This window comes from Carcharodon carcharias, chromosome 31, assembly GCF_017639515.1.
Source record: "Carcharodon carcharias isolate sCarCar2 chromosome 31, sCarCar2.pri, whole genome shotgun sequence".
Taxonomy (NCBI): Eukaryota; Metazoa; Chordata; class Chondrichthyes; order Lamniformes; family Lamnidae; genus Carcharodon; species Carcharodon carcharias.
The window spans coordinates 12,556,345-12,578,563 of record NC_054497.1 but is presented as its reverse complement, the minus strand read 5'-3'; the positions used below and the strand labels follow the sequence as shown (position 1 = coordinate 12,578,563).

Genomic DNA, 22,219 nt, shown 5'->3' with positions numbered 1-22,219 from the left:
CACACACACAGACACACGCGTACACATATATGCACACACGCGCGCAAACGCACACACACACGCATACACACACACATGCACATACACATGCACACACATGCACACACACAAACACAGACACACGCACACACGCACACAGACATGCACACACACATACACACACACACACACAGACATGCACACACACACATACACACACACACACAGAAGCACACAGACGCGTACACACACGCATACACACACACACGCACATGCACACACGCACAGATGCACAAGCACGCGCATACACACATACGCACACACACACATACACACAGACGCACACACACACAGACACACACATACGCACACACAAGCATGCACACACACATGCGCACACACAAACACAGGCACACAGGCGCGCACACACACACACACACACACACACACACAAACACACAGCTGCCAAGCAACTTCAACAGAGCAAAGTCCTTGCAACTGAGCTTGATAACACTAGCTGCAGCTAATAGCTTCGTGTCACTTTGGGACTCGATTCCACGGTGAGGTTTTCCTTGGTTAGTGCCTGGTAATGCAAGCTGCTCAGTAATGGGAAGGTATCATGCCCTCAGCTTCACTGGAATCCGCCAGGTCCCCGCTTTCATGGGGACTCACTCCTTTAAGGTAACTTAGAAATTCTCAAGAGTTTTGGCAATTTCTTCCAGAATTTCATTGCAGAGATTTTTCCTTCAATTCCTTTGGGAGAAAAGGCTTTCGTTTCTATACTGCATTTCACAGTGTTCTGTATGAAGTAAATTCCTGGAATCAAACATCACAGAAGAAGGCCATTCAGCCCATCGTACCTGTGCTGGCTTTTTGAAGAAGCTACCCAATTAATTCCACTCCCCGGGTCATTCTCCATAGCGCTGGAAATTCTCTCTTTTCCCAAGTATAGAATCACTTTTGACCCTATTGAATCCCTATTGATTCTGCATCCGCCGCCCTTTCAGGCAGAGCATTCTAGAACAACTGTTAAAAAATTCTGCCCCCCCCCCCTCTATTTCTTTTGTCAAAATGGCAAATGCAGCAGCAACTTATGCACAGCAATATCCCATAAGCAGTAATGAAATGGAGCAACCAGTTAATTTGCTTTTGGTGGCATTTATTGAAGGAGGCATATTGAACAGGACGCGAGAGAATTCCTCCTTTCCTGTCAATAGAGCCACCTATTTTTTCTATGCCTGCCTGTTTTAAATTCATTTATGGGACGTGGACATCTCTGGCAAAGCCAGCATTGACTGCCCATCCCTTTGCCCTTGGGAAGGAGGTGGTGAGCCACTGTTTTGGACCAATGCAGTCCATGTGGTAAAGGTGCAAATAAGGAAGGGAGTTCCAGGATATTGACCCAGCCATGATGAAGGAACGGTGATATATTTCCAAGTCAGGATTGTGTGCCTTGGAGGGGAACTTGCATGTGCTTCAATGCATCTGTTATACCTGTCCTGCTAGGTGGTAGAGGTCGCATATTTGGAAGGTGTGTTCCAAGGAGGATTGATAAAATGCTGCAGTCCATCTTGTCATTGGTACACACAGCAGCCGGTGCTAAAGGGATTGAATGTTGAAGGTGGTGGATGGGGTGCCAATCTAGCGGGCTGCTTTGCCCTGGACGGTATTGAGCTTCTTGAGTGTTGGAGCCACCCTCATCCAGGCAAGTAGAGAGTATTCCATCACAGCTCTGACTTGTGCCTTGTGGATGGTGGGCAGGCTTTGGGGAGTCAGGAGGTGTGTCACTCACTACAGAATTCCCAACTTCTGATCTGCTCATGTGGCCACAGTATTTCTGTGGCTGACCTAGTTATGTTTCTGGTCAATGGTGACCCCAGGATGTTAATGTTCATGTATTCAGTTATGTTAATGCCATTGAAAGTCAAGGGAAGCTGATTAAATTCTCTCTTGTTGGAGATTTTAGCGTTGAGATATTTTGAGGTCGGGGGGGTTTTGGGGTTGGGGAGTTTTGAGGTAATTGTATTTGTCAATGTAGAGAAGCCCTTTCAATCACTCTAGAGCACAAATCAGCTATCAAACCAGGATAAAAAGTCAAGTTAATAAGCACAGAGAGCACCTTGGGTCAAAAAATCTGTTTACTTTTTATTTGCTTTGTCACTTTAACCCTTTGAAAGCTGTATCTTCCACATTTCCAGCACACAACATCTTAATAAGATTAGTTTAGGATCCAGTCTGTGTCAGATAGACTAAAACAAGTGCAAATGTTGGAAATTGGAACAAAAAATAGAAAATAGAAAGAAAATAAGCAACTCCCAAGTCCACAGCATCTTTCACATCCCCAGGATGACCCAAAGCATTTCAGAGACTATGAATTATTTTGAAGTGTAATCATTTCTTGTTATGTAGGGATTCACTTCACTATCTCACTGATAAATGCTCTCCTCCCCCTTTTCCTGTCAACGTTCTCGTTATCCACTTGATATCTCCTCGTTATGACCATTCTAAAACTATCCTTAAGATCTATATGGTCAGGAACAACTGATATCCATGGAAGCCCTACCCGAGCAAGAGCCAATGCTGTCAGAAAAAATTGGAAGAGACATAGGGTGGGGCTGAGATTTCCAAAAGGGGTTATTGAATGTTCATGGATGTTCCTGAATGCTCATGATTTGTGTCAAAAATCCTTAAGGCACCTATCAAATTTACTGACCAATTATTTCTTCCATTGTTTGGTTCCCTCTGAGGACACTCAGTGCTCAATGGGTTAATTCTACAGCCTTGTAGTTGTTAGTACAGATTGTGTATGAGTGCGATCCATGGTCATGCTGTGGAAGGCCAGGTTAGACTTTAAAAGCTACCAGGTCCTTCCAAGTCGTTGTTGCACAGGAACTGAGTACCCTTCACTTTGCACCATGCTATTGTAAAGTACCCTTATTATCCCCTTAATACTGGAGTGTATGTTGACTACATTGAAGTGCATAGGATTCACAGCACAGAAACAAGCCGTTTAGTCCATCTGGCCCATGCCAGTGTTTACGCTCCACATGAGACTGCCCCCACCTGCATCTCATCCCTATCACCATATCCTTTTATTCTGTTCTCCCTCATGTATTTATTCAGCTTCCCCTTAAATGCATCTATTCTATTTTGTCAGAGTCATTTTTGGCATAGAAGGAGGCTATTTGGCCCATCAAGTCCATGCTATTTGCTTCAACTACTCTGTGGGGTAGTGAGTTCCATATTCTCAGCTCTCTCTAGATAAAGACATAATAAATAATAATAATAAATAATAAATATTTAACAATTAATACATTAATAAATGTATTAATTGTTAAATATTTATTAATGAAAATAAAAAGCATTGATTATGAGAACTCTTTGAAACAGACTTATCAATGAATGAATGTCTCTTGGGTTAATATTTATCCTTCGATCAACTCACAAAAAGAGCTGATTATCTGACTATTATCACGTTGCTGTTTGTGGGATCTTGCTGTGCGCAGATTGGCTGCCATGTTTCCTATACTACAACAGCGACTGCACTTCAGAAAGTACGTCATCAGCTGGAAAGTGCTTTGGGATGTCCCCAAGGCGCCATAGAAATGCAAGTCTTTCTTTTTCTCCCTTTTATTAATTAGTGACTATCTTGTATGTATGACCGCCAATTTTGGATTGTAGTGAGCTCGCTCATTTTGGCCTGATGCCTATGGCTGTGAGAGATTGTGTGAGGGTGGGGTCGGATGCTACTTTTGGCGCACCCTCTGAGAATTTAATACAGATGAAGGGGTTGGGTTGCCAACTCCGGTTAGGTGTATTCCTGAAGTTCCCACCCAAATGGCTTCCTGACCCCCAACAACCTTGCATGAGTCGAACAATCATTTCTTCACCATTTCCTACATTTCTGTAAATCAATAAATGATAGAATTCAAAGAAAATGGAAAAAAGTAATGATATTTTTAACATCTCGATGATTTTTCCCTTGGATTCTCTCACAGCAGTGTAACCTTCAGGCTCCAGGGTAATCCTGGAGGGTTGGCAACCCTGAAAAGGGGTAAGGCCTCTGCTTCAGGTTTAAGGTTGGAAAGACTTGGAGATAAGGTACAATAAGTCAAGTGGCTGGGTAGAGCCACAGGAAGAGAAGATGAAGGGGAGTGGAGCTGAGTGATCCTGAGATTATTCCGGGATATCAGAAGTAAATTTAGACAAGTCTCTTTTTCTTTCCTAGATAATTGGTTCCGGGAATCCTGTGCAGCCCCTGTGCATCTTGCTTGTTCTCACTGTTTGCATAGGGACGTCTGAGACGCGAATAGAGGAGACGTTATGTGGAGCAGAACTTGTGGACGCATTGCAGTTCATCTGTGCAGAGAGGGGGTTTTATTTTGGTGAGAACATCCTTTCTTTTATCTTTAAGTGTCACAAAATGTGGAACGCTGCACAAATAATGGTCTAAACCCCTACCCTGAGTGCCAGTTCAACTCAGGGCAAGTAGAATGTCCTTCAGCTACGTTTCCCAATGTTTCCTATACATACGTTTGATTCCTTTTAACTGTGGGGTCCATTCAGGTCATTCAATCCACATCCCAGTCTTGGGCCATATCAATGTTCATTGAATCTCATCCACCACAAGTTGCTAGGAACCCGCGAAAGCTTGTTTCCTGTTATATTCCCACCCCCTCCCATCTCCCCACGTTTGCTGGGAGGTGTTCCAGCCATTCTTTGGGTGCCCCCTGGTTAATGGGGTTCACCTCTGGAAGCAGTTGAGTGAGGTTGAGTGCCGCCTTACCCCATCCTGAATTATGCTATTCCAACGGATAGGGAGAGAATGTTTCCTCTTGTGGGATAGAGAAGAACTAGACTATCAACATAAGATAGTCAGCAAGAAATCTAGTGGGGAATTCAGAAGAAACTTCTTTACCCAGAGAGTGGTGAAAGTGTGGAACTTGCCACCACAGCGATCAGTTGAAGCAAAAACTTTAGATGCTTTTAAGGGGAAGCTAGACAAGCATCTGAGGAAGACAGGAATTAAGGGTTTTGGTGATAGATTGAGATGAGGAAAGATGGGAGGAAGCTCGAGTGGAGCATAAACACCATCCTGGACTGGTTGGGCTGAATGGCCAGTTTCTGTGCCGATCATCCCCTATAATGCCCAGTATCATTGCAAGCCCCATTTTCAGAAAAAAATATCAATTATGTGAATTCGATGCAGAGGATCTTCAACTTGCTGCCCAGTGATAGAGCCAGCATTGTGATTGGCTGCCTGTGAGGAGAGCCACCAACCTTTCACTGCAATTGAATGGAGGTTTCTATCTATCCATTAGTTGCCATTGATTGGATAGATTCTTATCATTCCTTGGCATTGATTGGATGGTTTCTTATCATTCCTTGCCGTTGATTGAATGGTTCCAATCCATTCCTTGCCATTTATTGGATGGTTTCTATCAATTAGCTGCCATTGACTGGGCAAGTCTCTGTCTCTTGAAACTGCAACATGTCTGTCTTAGGTTGAATTACCTTCATTTTTTCACTATTTCTTCTTTCCGCACTATTGCAGACCATGTTGGCTCCATCACTTAGGTACAGCCCCACTGGTGTTACCCATTCTCCAAGTGACCACTGCTCCTGGTCAGTGAAAGATGTTGCATTTCTGTAGCACCTTGTCACATCCTTGAGATGCCCCAGAACACTTTGCAGCCAACAGACTGCAGTCCCTGTTGTTATGAAGGCAAATATTGCACAGCAGGATTCCACAAGGAGCAATGTGTTAATGGCAGGACCATCTGTTCCATTGATGCCGTTTGAGGGATAAATATTGGCCAAGGCACTGGTGGGAATTCCCAATAAGTTTTGCTGAAAAAAGACATTTTGTCCAAGCTTTTTGTCTTGCACTCATCAGGACAATCACAAGAATATAACACTACAGGGGGAATGCATTAGTATTCTTGTGATTGGCCTGATGAGTGCAAGGCAAAAACTTTGACAAAATGTCTTTTTTCAGCAACACCCAGATCTTGTGCTACCAAACATCTATTCCCATCAAGTTGTTATATTTACACGTACATTGTTATATTTACACTTGAGTTCAGTTATATTTACAGTCCATGACATGTATCTAGAGTGGGATTAGAAGTGCTGACTGGGTGTATTTAGCCTGCTATGAGTTCAATGGGGCATGTTTACATGCCTTCGTTGATAGTTCTTCGGATTACTGGATTTCATGGAAAGCTAGCTGGGAGATTAATCAAAGCAACACCAATGGGCCAGGCCACACTCTGGATAGTATCTGGCGTACACTCCTCCAATCCTTGCTTTTACCTCCATCAGAAAAGGGAGAATCTTCTAGGAACAGAAAAAGCTTCAATAGCCCTTTCCTTGTTCAGAGATTAATGTCACCAATCCACCTTCTCACCCTCTGACTCAGTCTCTTCTGTTCAACACATTTATGTACCGTTTACTGGTAGAGTTTAACTTCAATTAATAAATGTGGAATATGAAGTTGGCTCTATGCTGGTGACCATGACATCTGTTGTTGTAAGAACAATCTGGTTCACTGGTGTCCTTTAGGGAAGGAAATTTGCCATCCTTACCTGGTCTGGCCTACATGTGACTCCAGACCCACAGCAATGTGGTTGACTCAACTGCCCTCTGAAATGGTTGAGAAAGCCGCTCAGTTCAAAGGGCAATTAGGGATGGGCAACAAATGCTGGCATTGCCAGCGATTCCCTTGGACTAAGAAAGAATAAAGAAAAAAATGTATTCCTGTGATAGCCTGTGGGATAGCTGTCTTTATATCTCAACCCTAATCAGTAGCTTGTATTCCCAAAGGATTGAGTTCCTTACTATAACAGTTCTGTATGGAAAGACCAGATCCCAGTTAATTGGCAGGGAAATTATAAGCAGACTTTTTAAATGGAGGCATCGGCTACAAAAACGAGGACGTTTTACTGAGCCTCTTATAAAACAGCGGTTAGGCCCAGCTGAAATTTCGGGGCCAGCTCTGGGAACCACATTTTAGGAAGGATCTCAAGGCCTCGCAGAGGGTGTAGAAGAGATTCACTCGAATAGTACCAGGAATGAAAGGCTTCAGTCGTGTGGAGGGACTCAAGTAATTGAGATGGTTCTCCTCGGAGCGGAGGAGGCTAAGGGGAGGTTTGGTAGAGGTGCTCAAAACTGCGAGGCACTTGGATAGCGTAAACAAAGCGAAACTGTTTCCTGTGTCGGACCTCAGGATACAGATTGAAGAAAATTGGCACCAGAATCAGAGGTGACTTAAGGAGTCAAAAGTTACAAAGTGAATTTTTACCATCTAGAGTGCATTGGCTGAAAGGGTGCTGGAAGCAGATTCAAAAGTGTCTTTCAGAAATGAACTGGATAAATATTTGAATGGAAAAATTGGCTATAGGAAAATGTTACGGGAACAGGACTAATTAGATAGCTACTTCAAACAGCTAGCACAGACCCAATGGGCTGAATGGCTGCACTAAATTGTTCTATAATCCGAAATATAAAATTTATTGTAACTTAGTCTATCCCATTTGTATTATTTGTATAAAATTCAATGCACTTTCTTGTTTGATGGGGACAGTATAGAGGGAGCTTTACTCTGTATCTAACCCCGTGCTGTACCTGTCCTGGGAGTGTTTGATGGGGACAGTATAGAGGGAGCTTTACTCTGTATCTAACCCCGTGCTGTACCTGTCCTGGGAGTGTTTGATGGGGACAGTGTAGAGGGAGTTTTACTCTGTTTCTAACCCCATGCTGTACTTGTCCTGAGAGTGTTTGATGAGGACAGTGTAGAGGGAGCTTTACTCTGTATTTAACCCCGTGCTGTACCTGTCCTGGGAGTGTTTGATGGGGACAGCGTAGAGGGAGATTTACCCTGTATCTAACCCCGTGCTGTACCTGTCCTGGGAGTGTTTGATGGGGACAGTGTAGAGGGAGCTTTACTCTGTATCTAACCCCGTGCTGTACCTGTCCTGGGAGTGTTTGATGGGGACAGTGTAGAGGGAGCTTTACTCTGTATCTAACCCCGTGCTGTACCTGTCCTGGGAGTGTTTGATGGGGACAGCGTAGAGGGAGATTTACCCTGTATCTAACCCCGTGCTGTACCTGTCCTGGGAGTGTTTGATGGGGACAGTGTAGAGGGAGCTTTACTCTGTATCTAACCCCGTGCTGTACCTGTCCTGGGAGTGTTTGATGGGGACAGTGTAGAGGGAGCTTTACTCTGTATCTAACCCCATGCTGTACCTGTCCTGGGAGTGTTTGATGGGGACAGTGTAGAGGGAGTTTTACTCTGTATCTAACCCCGTGCTGTACCTGTCCTGGGAGTGTTTGATGGGGACAGTGTAGAGGGAGCTTTACTCTGTATTTAACCCCGTGCTGTACCTGTCCTGGGAATGTTTGATGGGAACTCAGATGCCCCAATGTGTAGAACATTTTTCTTTCTACCAGTAATGAAAGTTACCGGAAGAAGATAAAGTAAAACATTTGAGCAAAATGCAAGGAAAGCAAATTGAAGGCGAGCAGTTTGAGTGATTGGCTGTTTGATTCCCATACATTTAATAGCTCCACTTTCCTGGTTCCCAGTCAGCAAAGTGGTGGGTCGTAGGAGCATGCAGAACCGAGGCATCGTGGAGCAGTGCTGCTTTCGTAGCTGTGACCTTCTGATACTGGAGACATACTGCGCCATCCCACCAGAGGGAGCCAGATCTACACCTTCCACAGCACCACAGAGGGCATCGCTGCACAGGGTAAGACTGAACGGGAGACCCAGCAATGATACTTCTTCCATCTAGTTCGATGTTCTTCCTCCCCTCCCCTGAAAGAAATAATCTTACATTCCTGTAATGCCTTTCACAACCTCGGGACATCCCAATGTCCTTCGCAGTACGTTTTGATGTGTCGTTACTGTTTTCTTTTTTAATTCTTTCATAAGATTTGGACATCACGGGCTAGGCCAGCATTTGTTCCCCATCCCTCACTGTCCTGGAGAAGGTGATGGTGAGCCCCCTTCTTGAATCGCTGCGCCCACAGCGCTGCTGCAAAGGGAATACCAGGTTTTTTTGACCCAGCGACAATGAAGGAACAGCACTGTATTTCCAAGTCAGGATGGTGCCTGTCTTGATGGGGAACTTGTAGGTGGTGGTGTTCCCATGCGCCTGCTGCCCTTGTCCTTCTAGGTGGCAGAGGCTGCAGGTTTGGAAGGTGCTGTCGAAGGAACCTTGGTGAGTCACTGCGGCGAATCTTGTCAATGGGAAACACCGCTTGGCGCTGTGCAAGTGGTGGAGGGAATGAATGTTGAAGGAGATGGATGGGGTCTATCAAGCGAGGCTGCTTTGTCCTGGATGGTGTCGAGCTTCTTGGGTGTTGTTGGAGCTGCACTCATCCAGGCAGGTGGGGAGTATTCCGTCACACTCCTGACTTGTGCCTTGTAGACGGTGTTAATGTAGGAATTGCAGCAGCCAATTTTCACACAGCAAGCTCCCACAAAAAGCAATGAGGTAGATGAACAACTGATGTTTTGGGTGTTAGTTGAGGGATACATGTTAGCGGGACACTGTGGAGAACTCCCTTCACTCTTCATTGATTAGAGCTTGGATCCAGGCTAATTTATTTCTACTTCCTGCCTCACCCCATGCAAACTGTGGTCCCGAGCTGGTAGAGGTCAGAGGGCAGCATAGATCGTAGCTGGGACCTGGGGCGTTCTCAACTGGAATAGTTCCAAGCTGCGCACTGCACTCTCAACTCCAAAATAAGAGTTAAAAACGCTTAGGACCTTTTCGTTCTGCTTTGTTCAAACAGGTTGTGGGGAAGCGGTCGCTTGGAAGGGATCAGGAGAACCTCACCTGGCCTGGAGGACACCTGGAGAAGTTCTTGAGCTATGAAAGCCCTGCTCCCCCGTCCAAAAGCAAGATCCCCAACTGGCTGGGACGGGATGAGGCCTCGCCAGGCGTCGATGACATCACATGGCGCACGCGGTACTTGCCCCACCACCGGGCATGGCTGGGCACAGTGCTTCCCTCTCCTCAGCCCAGCCTGCTCTCTCCCTCGGCATTCCAAACCATCCTGAACATGCGAAGGGGCTCTAACTCTTTAAGTTGACTTTTGACCTCTGAGGACAACGCGGCCAAGCGACTAGCCGATTTTATACAAAGCAACGGGTGGACACTATGAGAGGACAGGTGTGGAATTAGGGAACGAGTAATGCTCAGGGATTTCCACTGCTGCAAGATCCTAGGAAACTTCTCCCTCACTTCAACAAAGAGCTCCCAGGGTTCAAGGAAGTTTTAGCTCAAGTGGAAGGGACTTGGAGGAGACTGAGGCCCAACCTCTCCCCACCCCCCCACCCCTCCCTCCTGCCCATGGTAATGCCATTTTTCAGACAACTGCTATTTCGTTGCCCTATTAATAAGGCAGGGTGCTGACCAGCACAGTAGAGGTGAAGAGTTATGGAAGTGGGGAATGGGAAATGGAGCCAACATCTGGCCCAATTTGTAGTAACGCAAGGCTCAAAACAAACCCAAAGACACGGCAGAACCAAACCTCTGCCTGTAGGCGTCAGCTGTTCAATGTGTCAATAGTGCCACCCCGTAGCTTTAACACAATTCCAGTTATTGCCCTTCAACCTTTAACACCTCCTTCCATCGAAACAATAACAAAACAGTCACTTTGAGGTTCGGGTGAACAGAATCATATAATGTTAGCAGCACAGAAGGCCATTCAGCCCATTTTGTCCGTGTTGCAGTAGAACGTTGGACAGTTGGTCTAGTAACTGATACTTTTCCAGGTTCCTCTTGGTTCACGGGGAAGCTGATCTAACCTAAAGTTTTGTTTTGGCCTTAAAACCCTTTTCTCATCTCTACATTGGGTATATATCCATGGGGATTAGGTAAAACCAGGGTAGTAATGTTCCAATCAGTGTATGGTATGCCCTCTGTACAACATGTGCATAAAAAGCTCCTGGTCAACCCATCTGCCCATATAACCATATCCACTGTATAACACACCTCTCCGTGTAACACACCTCTCGGTATAACACAGCTGTGTAACAGACATCTCAGTATAACACACCTCTCCGTGTAACACACCTCTCGGTATAACACAGCTGTGTAACAGATATCTCAGTATAACACACCTCTCTGTGTAACACACCTCTCGGTATAACACAGCTCTTTGTGTAACAGACCTCTTTGTATAACACAGCTCTCCGTGTAACACACTTCTCGGTATAACACAGCTCTCTGTGTAACAGACCTCTTTGTATAACACAGCTCTCCGTGTAACACACCTCTCGGTATAACACAGCTCTCTGTGTAACAGACCTCTCAGTATAACACACCTCTCCGTGTAACACACCTCTCGGTATAACACAGCTGTGTAACAGACATCTCAGTATAACACACCTCTCCGTGTAACACACCTCTCGGTATAACACAGCTGTGTAACAGACCTCTCAGTATAACACACCTCTCCGTGTAACACACCTCTCGGCATAACACAGCTCTCTGTGTAACAGACCTCTTTGTATAACACAGCTCTCCGTGTAACACAGCTCTCGGTATAACACAGCTCTCTGTGTAACATCTCAGTATAACACACCTCTCTGTGTAACAGACCTCTTTGTATAACACAGCTCCCTATACAGTACAATAGCATTATGCTTATGTTACTGGCCTAGAAATCCACAGGCCTGGACAAATGATCCAAAGATATGACTTTAAATCCCATCACGGTAGCTGAGGAATTTAAATTAAAACAATTAAATCAAATGTGGATTTAAAAAGCTGCTATGAAACCATCAGATTGTTGTAAAGACCCAACTAGTTCACATAATGCCCTTTAGGGAAGGAAATCTGCCATCCTTTCCCAGTCTGACCTATATGTGACTCCAGACCCACACCCATTGTGGTTGACTCTTAAATGCCCTCTGAAATGGCCCTAGTAAAGCATTCAGTTGTATTCAGGAAGACGGCTCTCCACCACCTTCAGAAGGACGTAAGAATGGGTGCCAGTGACACTCACATCCCATATGCGAACATAAGGAAAAGTATATACTACACTTTCTGATGTAATACTTCAAGGAAAGAGGGGGAGAAAATGTGGTAAAAGATGGCTGCCTTAGATGTTTTCTATTTCCACTGTGCTGTAATGCATGCGAGGCAGTGATGTATCAGGTAGTTATAGTGAAGAGTTCACTGCTAGGACTTGATCTGCATGGACTGTGAGGAGTTAATTTCATAGGGTCCTGTCAGGCAATCATTGATTTATGCGGTTAAGGAACATGAACGTTGCTGGCCAATGAAAGACCAAGGTTCATCTAGTTCACCCTCCACTGTCCTGGTGATCACATGATTCAATGAGAATGGAATTATTGACCAATCCCAGTGATCGATCTCAATCAATGAGTCTCCAACAGACCCAGACATGAGGTGAGGAAAACCCCCTGTGGTGGAGAACTCTGGGAACCATAGGTCCAAACTCATCTGTTCCTCCCAACCATAACCAAAGAATCCATGATCACTGTCCAGTGACCCTCCTGCAGCAGATCAACAACTGACGTTAATGTAGTGCCTTTAATGTAGTAACACATCCCAAGGGGCTTCACAGGAGCATTGGCAAACAAAATTTGACGCCAAGCCATACAATGAGATATTGGGGCAGGTAACCAAATCTTGGTCAAAGAGGTAGATTTTAAGGAGGAGAGACAGACAAAGGAGTTTAGGGAGGAAATTCCGGAGCTTAGACCCTTGGCATGACCACCAGTGGTGGGGTGAAGGGAATGGGCTGAATGTGTAAGAGGCCAGCATTGCAGGAAGAGAAAGATCTTAGAGGGTTATAAGGCTGGAGGAGCTAACTGAGGTAGAGATAGAAATGGGGGGATTTGAACATGAGAATGAGAAATTTAAATTTCAGGTGTTGCAAGGTCAGAGGCCAATATAGACCAACAAGGAAGGGGATGATCTGCGAAAGGGATTTGGTGCGAGTTTGGATACAAGCTTTCTAAAATAAATTTCTATAAAGCTTACAGGTATGTCCTCAGTAGAGTTATGAGTTAATATACTGCATGCTGCATTTCCCAATTTGGGGTTATTTGTATAAACTTCTGACTTGTTTTGCTTTGTCAAAACATGGCATGTTTTCAATTGGCCGAGGACTGGTAGCAAAATGTACCAGTTCAGTCTGTCTTGGGAACTGTGCAAACACATCCACTCTCGCCCAAGGATTTTGCAGAGGTGCTGAGGTTAATTATAGCAGCCCAGGTTATTGGCCCCGGCAGCGATTGGCTGGAAGAGAATCCCGGGGCCTCGGAGCTTCAGGTGCAAAGCGGGATCTAAAATGAGTCAGCAAGCAAGTCCCGAGATCCCGCTTGAGAGATTTCACAAAGTGAAACGATTGGCTCGCTTCAGCTTCTGCAGCTTTTGAAACTTTCCAAATCAAAACCTTTGCTTCATCTGAGCAGTTAAAATCTGAACAGGCCAGACCGACTTTGCATTTATATTGCGCCTTATGCAACTCCGGACATCCTGATTTTCGAGGGGTGAGGGACAGCAGACCTAAAATGATGGCAGCCCTCCGTGTTTCAACAAATCCATCAAATTAGATAACGTATTGGCTCTGGGGACCCGGGTTCGAATCCCATCCACGACAGATGGTGAAATTTGAATTCAATAAAAAAAAATCTGGAATTAAAAGTCTAATGATGACTGCGAAACAATTGCCCACTGTTTTAAAAAAATACCATCTGGTTCATTAATGTCCTTTAGGGAAGGAAATCTGCTGTCCTTACCTGGTCTGGCCTACATGTGACTCCAGGCCCACAGCAACTCTTAAATGCCCTCTGAACAAGGACAATTAGGGATGGGTAATAAATGCTGGCCTAGCCAGTGATGCCCACATGCCATGAACGAATAAAAAAAAGTAGAGTGCTACATCCAGATCAGGTCACCACACTTGACGCAGGATGTCAGGAACCTTGAGAGGCTGCAGAGGAAGTTTACCAGAACGGTTCCAGGGATGAAGGATTTTAGCTACAAGGTTGGGTTGGAGAAGCTGGGCTGGTTCTCCTTGGAGCAAAGGAGATTGAGGGGAAGGTGGACAAAGAGAAGCTGTTCCAATTAGCTGATAGTGCAAGAACCATGGAGACGCAAATCTAAGGTTGTGGGCAAGAGATACAGGGTGGGTGGGGGGATATGAGGAAGAACTCACTGCCTAAGAGGAATGTGGAAGGGAGACAATCAATGATTTCAAAGAAAAATTGGATGGGCACTTGAGGGAAATAAACCTGCAGGACTACGGGGATAGAGTGGGGGATTGGGACTCGTTTGCTCTACAGACAGCATGAACTTGATGGGCTGAATGGCCTCCTCCTGTGCCATAATGAGTCTATGACTATAGGGCTGTCAACTCTGGTTGATGCTTTCCTCGAGATTTCATCACATGACCCCCATGCCCGCCCGCTCCCCTACGATGCTCCCACCATAGCACACTCGGCACACCCATCCTCCCAATGCCCTGTCGCTCCCTCACCTGTCTGGCATCAAGCAAGACTGTTTTGTCGCTCAATTGGATGGTTCTGGACTCTCAATCAAGCAGATATTTATTTCACCCCTCACCGACATCACCCCCAAACCCTTCCATCCCCTCCCCACCCTCCCATCTCCAACATTTTTAAAATTAAGAATCAAAAGTGTTCATAGAAAATGATTTTTTTTTTAAAAAAAGGCAATTTATTGGTGATGCTTCTGTTCCCGGGTAGCGTTCGCAGCTCCGAAGGTTAACCTTCAATTCTTGGTGTCCCCGCTTCATAACCGGGCAGGTAGGCAACACTGTGCCCCACACGGTGGAGAACCTTTTGCTGATCTTAATGTGTTCAAAGCCAGTGGTGTGGCCCGTTTTAATGACAGCAGTCAGGGCAGAAACCCTTGGTCCTGTCGACAAAGGTCACTCACTTGGCCAGGAGTCAGAGGTTAAAGGTGAATCCCTCCAGATTTTCGCTGGCAGTGCCAGCTGCCTCCTCAATTCTATCTCTGGCCACGGGAAGCCTCTACAAGATTTTATTCAGACATCGATAATCTCTCAGCCCGGTGAAGTTTGATTCCCAGTGATATTGGGCCCAACGTTCTTCGTGTGGGAGGACTACATTATTTGGTTAAATCAATGTAACTTTGTAAATTTCTTGCTTTTAAGGGGAGACAGCGGTTTAGTGATAATATCACTGGAGGACCAAGCTAATTCTCTGTGGACAGGGGTTCAAATCCCACCATAGCAACTGGTGGAATTTAAAATTGAATTGATTAACATATTCAGTGAACTAATGTGGGATTGAAAGCTAGTCTCTGTAACGGTGACCATGAAACTATCATCGATTGTCATAAAAGCCCATCTGGTTCACTCATGTCTCTTTAGGGAAGGAAATCTGCTGACCTTACTCGGTCTGGCCTATATGTGACTTCAGGCCCACAGGCAATGCGGTTGACTCTTAACTGCTCTTGGGAATGGCCTCGCCAGCCACTCAGTTTCAAAGGGCAATTAGGGATGGGCAACGAATGCTGGACTTGCCGGCAGTGCCCACATCCCATGAAACAACATCTTACATTTTTTTTTTTTTAAATTTAATACAAAATGCTTTGTCTGTTTAATAAAATGGTGAAAACGATTTGCCCGTGTTTGGTTGTCACAATCTCTTTTCACTGCCTTCCTTGGTAAGTGGGAGCGTTATTTGCTTATATAAAAACAAAAAAACTGCGGATGCTGGAAATCCAAAACAAAAACAGAATTACCTGGAAAAACTCAGCAGGTCTGGCAGCATCGGCGGAGAAGAAAAGAGTTGACGTTTCGAGTCCTCATGACCCTGTAGTTCTGTCGAAGGGTCATGAGGACTCGAAACGTCAACTCTTTTCTTCTCCGCCGATGCTGCCAGACCTGCTGAGTTTTTCCAGGTAATTCTGTTTTTGTTTTAGCATTATTTGCCTGTTGGACACTGGGCAGTCACTGCCCCGAGATGCCCTGGTAAGATTGCCAACTCTGATTGGACATATACTTGGAGGTTTTGTCATACGATCTCCTGTCTCCCACTGCCCGGCTAAACAATTGACTTTCTGTTCCCCCCCCCCACCCCAAGTATTTTTCCAACAAGTAAATAAAGCATTCAAATAAAATACATGAAACACAATTTTTTTAAAATCCCACCCCACCTCCACCCCCCACACTGTGTCTTTTCTTCCAGGGTTTTGATTGCGACAGTATCCTGAAGATTAATCCTTCACTCGTGGAAACTCCAGGGCAATCCTGGAGGGTTGGCAACCCTACGTATCCTCAGGAAAGAAACCCTTGGTCCTGTCGACAAAGGTCATTCACTTGGCCAGGAGTCGGAGGTTAAAGGTCAAGGATGATTGGATGCTGGCTCTGAATGAGCCTAGGGACAGGAGCCTCTCAGTTGTGCTGGTCAACAGAAAGGAGAACAAAGAACCAAGTCATTAATGTGCTTCCAGTGTATTGTAATGATGATTGAGGAATTGAGGAATTGGCCCTCGGACAGTGGGGATAACTCCCCTGCTCCCCTTTGAATAGTGGCCATGGGATGTTTTATTGTATTTGGCCTTTATCTGCCTCTTGGCTCTCCTTGGGAATAATGGTGCTTAAGTACACACAGAGGAACAAACTCCACCTTTTAGTTTATATTAGATAACAATTGTACAACAAATGATTTGGAAATCATTTTCCTCTTATTTACAGCAACAAGCCCAGTGAATGGATTTCAAAATCCTTGTCCACATTTTGCAGGTCTCTCCAGGGCTTCAACTCAATGTCTTAACCCCACCTCTTCCGGCACCTACTTGGAAATGGGATAGGGCACGAAAAACCGGCATTGCATCCGGAGAGTGAAACAACTTTGGACCGATTCCACCCTATATCTCTCTCTCGCAGATCTTCGCACGGCGAATTAGGAGCAGGAGTAAACCCCTCGCCCCTTTGAGCCTGTTCCGTCATTCAATGAGATTGTGGCCGATCGAATCATAACCTCAAATCCACATTCCCGCCTGCCCCTCACATTCCACCCCCCGACCCCCGATACAAACCCCCTTCCAACACCTAAGTCCTTCCTCCTGGCCTCCAAAAAGAAAGTTGAGGTTTCAAGTCCCCACGCCAGAGAATTGAACAGAGAAACTAGGCTGGCACACCCCAGTGCAGTACTGAGGGAGTGCTGCACTGTTGGAGATGCTGCCTTTCAAACATCAAACTGAGGTCTTTCAAGTTGAATGTAAAACATCCCATGGCCACTATTCAAAGGGGGGCAAGGGAGTTATCCCCACTGTCCGAGGGCCAATTCCTCAATCAACATTACAAAAACAAATTACCTGGTCACTATTCCATTGCTGTTTGTGGAATCTTGCTGTGCACAAATTAGCTGCTGTGTTTCCTTCATTACAATAGTAACTACACTTCAAGAAGTACTTCATTGGCTGTAAAGTATTTTCGGATGTCCTGAGATGGTTAAAGGCGCTTTAGAAATGAAGGTCTCTCTTTTTATTTCTTTCCTTAAGACCCTTTCTCTATGCCTCACCTCCCCACTCCTTCCCCTCCACTGGACAGCTTAGAGTCCACTCAGTAACAAACAGCCCTCTTTCTGTAAAAAAAAATGGAAATAAGAGCAGTGAAAAAAACACAGAATTTTTACAGCACAGGAGGAGGCCATTCAGCCTGTCACATCAGTGCTGGCTCTCTGAATGAGCAATACACTTAGTGTCACTCCCAGCCTTCTCCCCATGACTCTGCACGTACTTCCTTTTTCAGACAATAATCCAATTCCCTCTTGAACACTTCAGTTGACACTGCCTCCATTGCACTCTCAGTCAGTGCACTCCAGATCCTATCCACTAGATTGACTCTGTCTCCATCGCACTCTCAGGCAATGCATTCCAGCTCTTAACCACTCTCTGCGTGAAAAAGCCTCTCCTCATGTCTCCATTGGTTCTTTTGCCAATTACCTTAAATCACTGCTCTCTTGCTCTCGATCCTTCTGCCAATGAGAACAGCTTCTCCCTATCTACTCTGCATGAAAGTGTTTCACAGCCAATGAGGTACTTTCTGAGGTGTAATCCCTTGTTGTAATATAGGAAATCCAACGGCCAACTTGCACACAGGAGGGTCCCACACAGGCTGTTGATCCAGGTCTTACAATAATAATAATAACAACTTGCATTCAGATAGTGCTTCATTTGAGCTGAGCGTCCTTCCTAACTGCAGTCTGAGTAACTCACAATTCCATTTCAGGGTTGACACTCAAATCTACAATTGGAAAAAAAGCGTCCGGCAATTTTCACACTAAATTTATTGGCATGAATACTTTGATATACAACAGCGTAATTAAAGAGGCCACTGTCTCCTGAAGGGATTTGATATAGCGAATAAGGAGAAACTGTTAACAGTAACAGGAGAGGTGGCAACTAGAGGATACAGTCTTAAGGCAATTGGAAAGGGGCCAGAGTGACGATGAGGAGTATTGTTTTCACATGGGAGTTGTAGTCTGGAACGAGCTACCTGAAAGGGCAGTGGAAGCAGATTGAAAAGCTGCTTTCGAAAGGCAATTGGATAAATATTTGAAGGGGAATGGCTTGCAGGACAGTGGGGGAAGACCAAGGGGAGAGTGAAACTAATAGAACCAGCACAGGCATAATGGGGCCAAATGGCCTCCGTCTGCGCTGTATCGTTTCTCTGATTCAGAGAGAAGCACAGAGCCCTCAGAGGGATGTAGGGCTGCTGGAGGTTGCAGAGATCAGGAGGAGGAGAGACAGTGTGGGGGATTTGGAAATGGGGCCAGGATTTTTTTTTAAATCGAGGCATTGCTGGACTGGGAGTCAATGTTGGTCTGCAAGCACAGCAGGTAATGGGTGAACAGGACCTTGTACGAGTTAGAATCTAGGCAGGGGGGGCAATTTTTATGGTCTCACTTCCATGATGTAAGTTGCCAGTGACAGACTCAGGGGTCTGATATGATTTTTTCCATTGCCTCACAGGATTGTGCCAATTTAACTGCATGAAGCCTCGACTCATTCCCAATGCTAATCTGCCACCCCTTGAAAGGCCATATACCTCCACATAGTGTACACACACCACCTGTTAATGTTTAATCTCCCTCACCATTCTGAGATAACCCAGACAGAACTGACTCATCACACATCCTCCCTGCTCAGGTGACACGTCGCCTATTGGAAACCATCAATCAGGGCAAGGCTATCATGTATGACAGTGTGTGAGTGTGCATCTGTGTGGGTTTTTTTTAATATTCTTTCATGGAATGTGGGTGTCGCTGGCAAGGCCAGCATTTTCTGCCCATCCCTAACTGCTCTTGAACAGAGTGGCTTGCATGGCCATTTCAGAGAGCAGTTGAGAATCAACCACATTGCTGTAGGTCTGGAGTCACATGTAGGCCAGACCAGGTAAGGATGGCAGATTTCCTTCCCTAAAGGACATTAGTGAACCAGATGGGTTTTTACAACAATCGATGATAGTTTCATGGTCACCATTACTAAGATTAACTTTCCATTCCAGATTTGTTATGCCAGCTGCCATGGTAGGATTTGAACCTATATCCCCAGAGTAGTAGCCTGGGTCTCTGAATTACTAGCCCAGTATCGTTACCACCCCACCCAGTGAATGAGTGTGTGTGAGTGTAAGTGTGCATGTGGGTGAGTGTGTGTGTCAATGTGAGAGTGCGTGCATATGTGTGACTGGGTGTGTGAGTGCACGCATGTGAGATTGCGTTCGTGAATGTGAGTGTGTGTGGGAGTGAGTAGGTATGTGTGTGTATGAGCCTGTGTGTGAGTGTGAATGCATGAGAGTGTGGGTATGTGTGTGTGTGAGCATGTATGAGTGTGTGTGAGTGTGTGAGATGACCAGGAATTAGTTCCTCTGGCACTGAAGGGGTAAAAGTAGGACAAACAAACACTCAAAAATGCTTTGTGTTTTGTCCGCCCCCTCTGACAGCTGGGGGCAGGGGAGTTGGGGGAGAGGCAGCAGCTGCTCTGAACTGAACATTGAGCAAACACTTACTGACCAGAGCAACTAGAACACAGTTCATCGTGAGCAGCTGTACTTTCACAGACAAGCCAATATTAATCTTGAGAGGGAGATGGATGGTTCACTATCACTGCATTTAGGCAGCTGAGACCCCAGCGAGTGCTGTATCTCAATCGACAAGGCCCCTTTCAGCCAGCCCCACCTGAAGCAGCCCACATGTTTCACATCTGTGTACACAATGGCATCTCGCTAGTGTCTTCATCTCCGGCCTGCTTGCTCCATCTGAATTTGTGGCACTTCAAACACTCACTGCCTGTGTATATTCCATGAAGCATTGCCTGAGAAATATTTTTAAGCCATCCCTTTATTCCAGTAAAGGTCAGACTGCCACTTCAAATTGACAACCCAGACAGCGGCTTATGTAACTGAGAGATGTGAGCTCTCTTAAAGGGGACTTGACTGACTGAGCTGCCCTACCCCCTGTACTCTTCATCACCAAGACTACTTCCATTTCCATTTATTCACCTCTCTCTGCTCCTGCCGGAGCTCATCTGTTGTTGAAACATCAGTCTCATCTCCAAACTTGCCTATTCCAATGTTCTTCCTAACTTCCCATCCACCACACTCCACGCTCACCAGAAACTCTGCTGCACAAATCCTATCCTGCACCAAATCCCACTCACCCATCACTCATGTCCTTGCTGGAATATATTGGCTCTCAGTCTACCAAAGCCTCCAATTTAAATTTCTTATCTCCACGACCTCAGCACTCCCTATCTCTGTAACCCCCTGCAACCCTACAAGCTCATCTTGTGCTTCTACTCGAGCCATCGCCCCACCATTACTGGCCACACCATCAGCTGTTTGGGTCCTATTCTCTGGAGTTCCCCCCCTAAACCCATTTGCCTCTCTGACTCTCTCTCTCCTCCTTTAAGACACTCCTTAGAAGCCTCCTCTTTGACAAAAAGGGGAGGTGGTTGTGGTGTAGTGGCATTGCCACTGGCCTGGTATTCCAGAGACCCAGAATAATGTTCAGGGGACCTGGGTTTGAATCCCACCATGTCAGATGGTAAAGGTTGCATGTCTTTTAGGGAAGGAAATCTGCCATCTTTACCTGGTCTGGCCTACATATGACTCCAGATCCACAGCAAGGTGGTTGACTAAAATGCTCTCTGAACAAGGGCAATTAAGGATGAGCAATAAATGCCCACATCCAATGAATTTAAAAAGAAGCTAATTGGATTGGTTATATCTGATCATGCCTCATAGCTTTATCAGTGACTATCTTATACTTATGACATCAAGGTTTGGTTTCCCTCCACAAGTGGAAACATTTTCTCTATTTCTACCCTGATAATTTTATAATTTATCCTATTATAATCCTTCATAATTTTCTCTATTTCTACCTTGTTGAATCCTTCATAATTTTAAAGAGTTCTGTCAGGTAATCCCTTGACCTTCCCTCTTCTAGAGAAAAGAACCCCGGACTGTTCAGTCTTTCCCAACAGTTATCCTCGCTCAGCTCTTTGGGAAAACACTGAAGGAAATCCCTTCCTTTGGTAATCTAGCAAAGCTCGAGCAGGCCTCAGGCTGTCCGTCACTCCTCAAAGTCGCAACTACACTGCGACTGACTGCGTTACAGCTGTCGGTGGCCTCTTCCCCCAGGAACTTGGGCAGTTCCCTTCAAAGGGCAGAATTTTGCCCTCGGCGAGCGGACTCCACCCCCAAATCTCCGAGGGGAAAATCCTGGCCAAAGGGTTTGAAAAGACGTTTCGTGGGCTACATCAGAGCAAGCAAGAATTCAGACCATCAGAAAAATCCATAAATGTAAAGACAGTCCTTAGGAGTGCAAAACATTTGTCAACATACAGACAGGGCTCAGACATCGGGACAAGAATAACCACCAGAGGTTTGAACAATCCATAAGGACAGACCATTGGGACAAGGGCAATCTTGGGGATAGAATACACTGAGCTGCTGATCCTCTGCCAGGATTTTCTCCTTACACCTCTTCACCTCTCTCTCTCTCTCTCTCTCTCTCTCCACCTTTGGCCACCAGCAATTAGCAAATACAGAATTTCCCATTTGAATAGTTGCGATACCCGTTCATGCCCAATGCTTCTCATGAAGGTTACTGTTCAGAACCAAGAAACTGGCACCCACTTGTGGCTGAAATGTATATCGCCTGGGACGAAATCAGGAGTTCCTTTCCCTCACTCGG

The 22,219-nt window shown here is 45.5% G+C and overlaps 1 protein-coding gene across 1 annotated transcript; it reads left to right on the top strand.

Moving 5' to 3' along the window:
• The first annotated feature begins 585 nt into the window (after positions 1–585).
• On the top strand, positions 586–21,823 carry LOC121271585. The gene is made up of 7 exons (XM_041177618.1): positions 586–660; positions 4,208–4,364; positions 8,566–8,729; positions 9,781–9,956; positions 11,921–11,973; positions 13,210–13,295; positions 21,470–21,823. Exons 1-7 carry the CDS (start codon positions 586–588, stop codon positions 21,821–21,823), a joined length of 1,065 nt encoding a protein of 354 aa, XP_041033552.1.
• Positions 21,824–22,219: the final 396 nt, after the last annotated feature.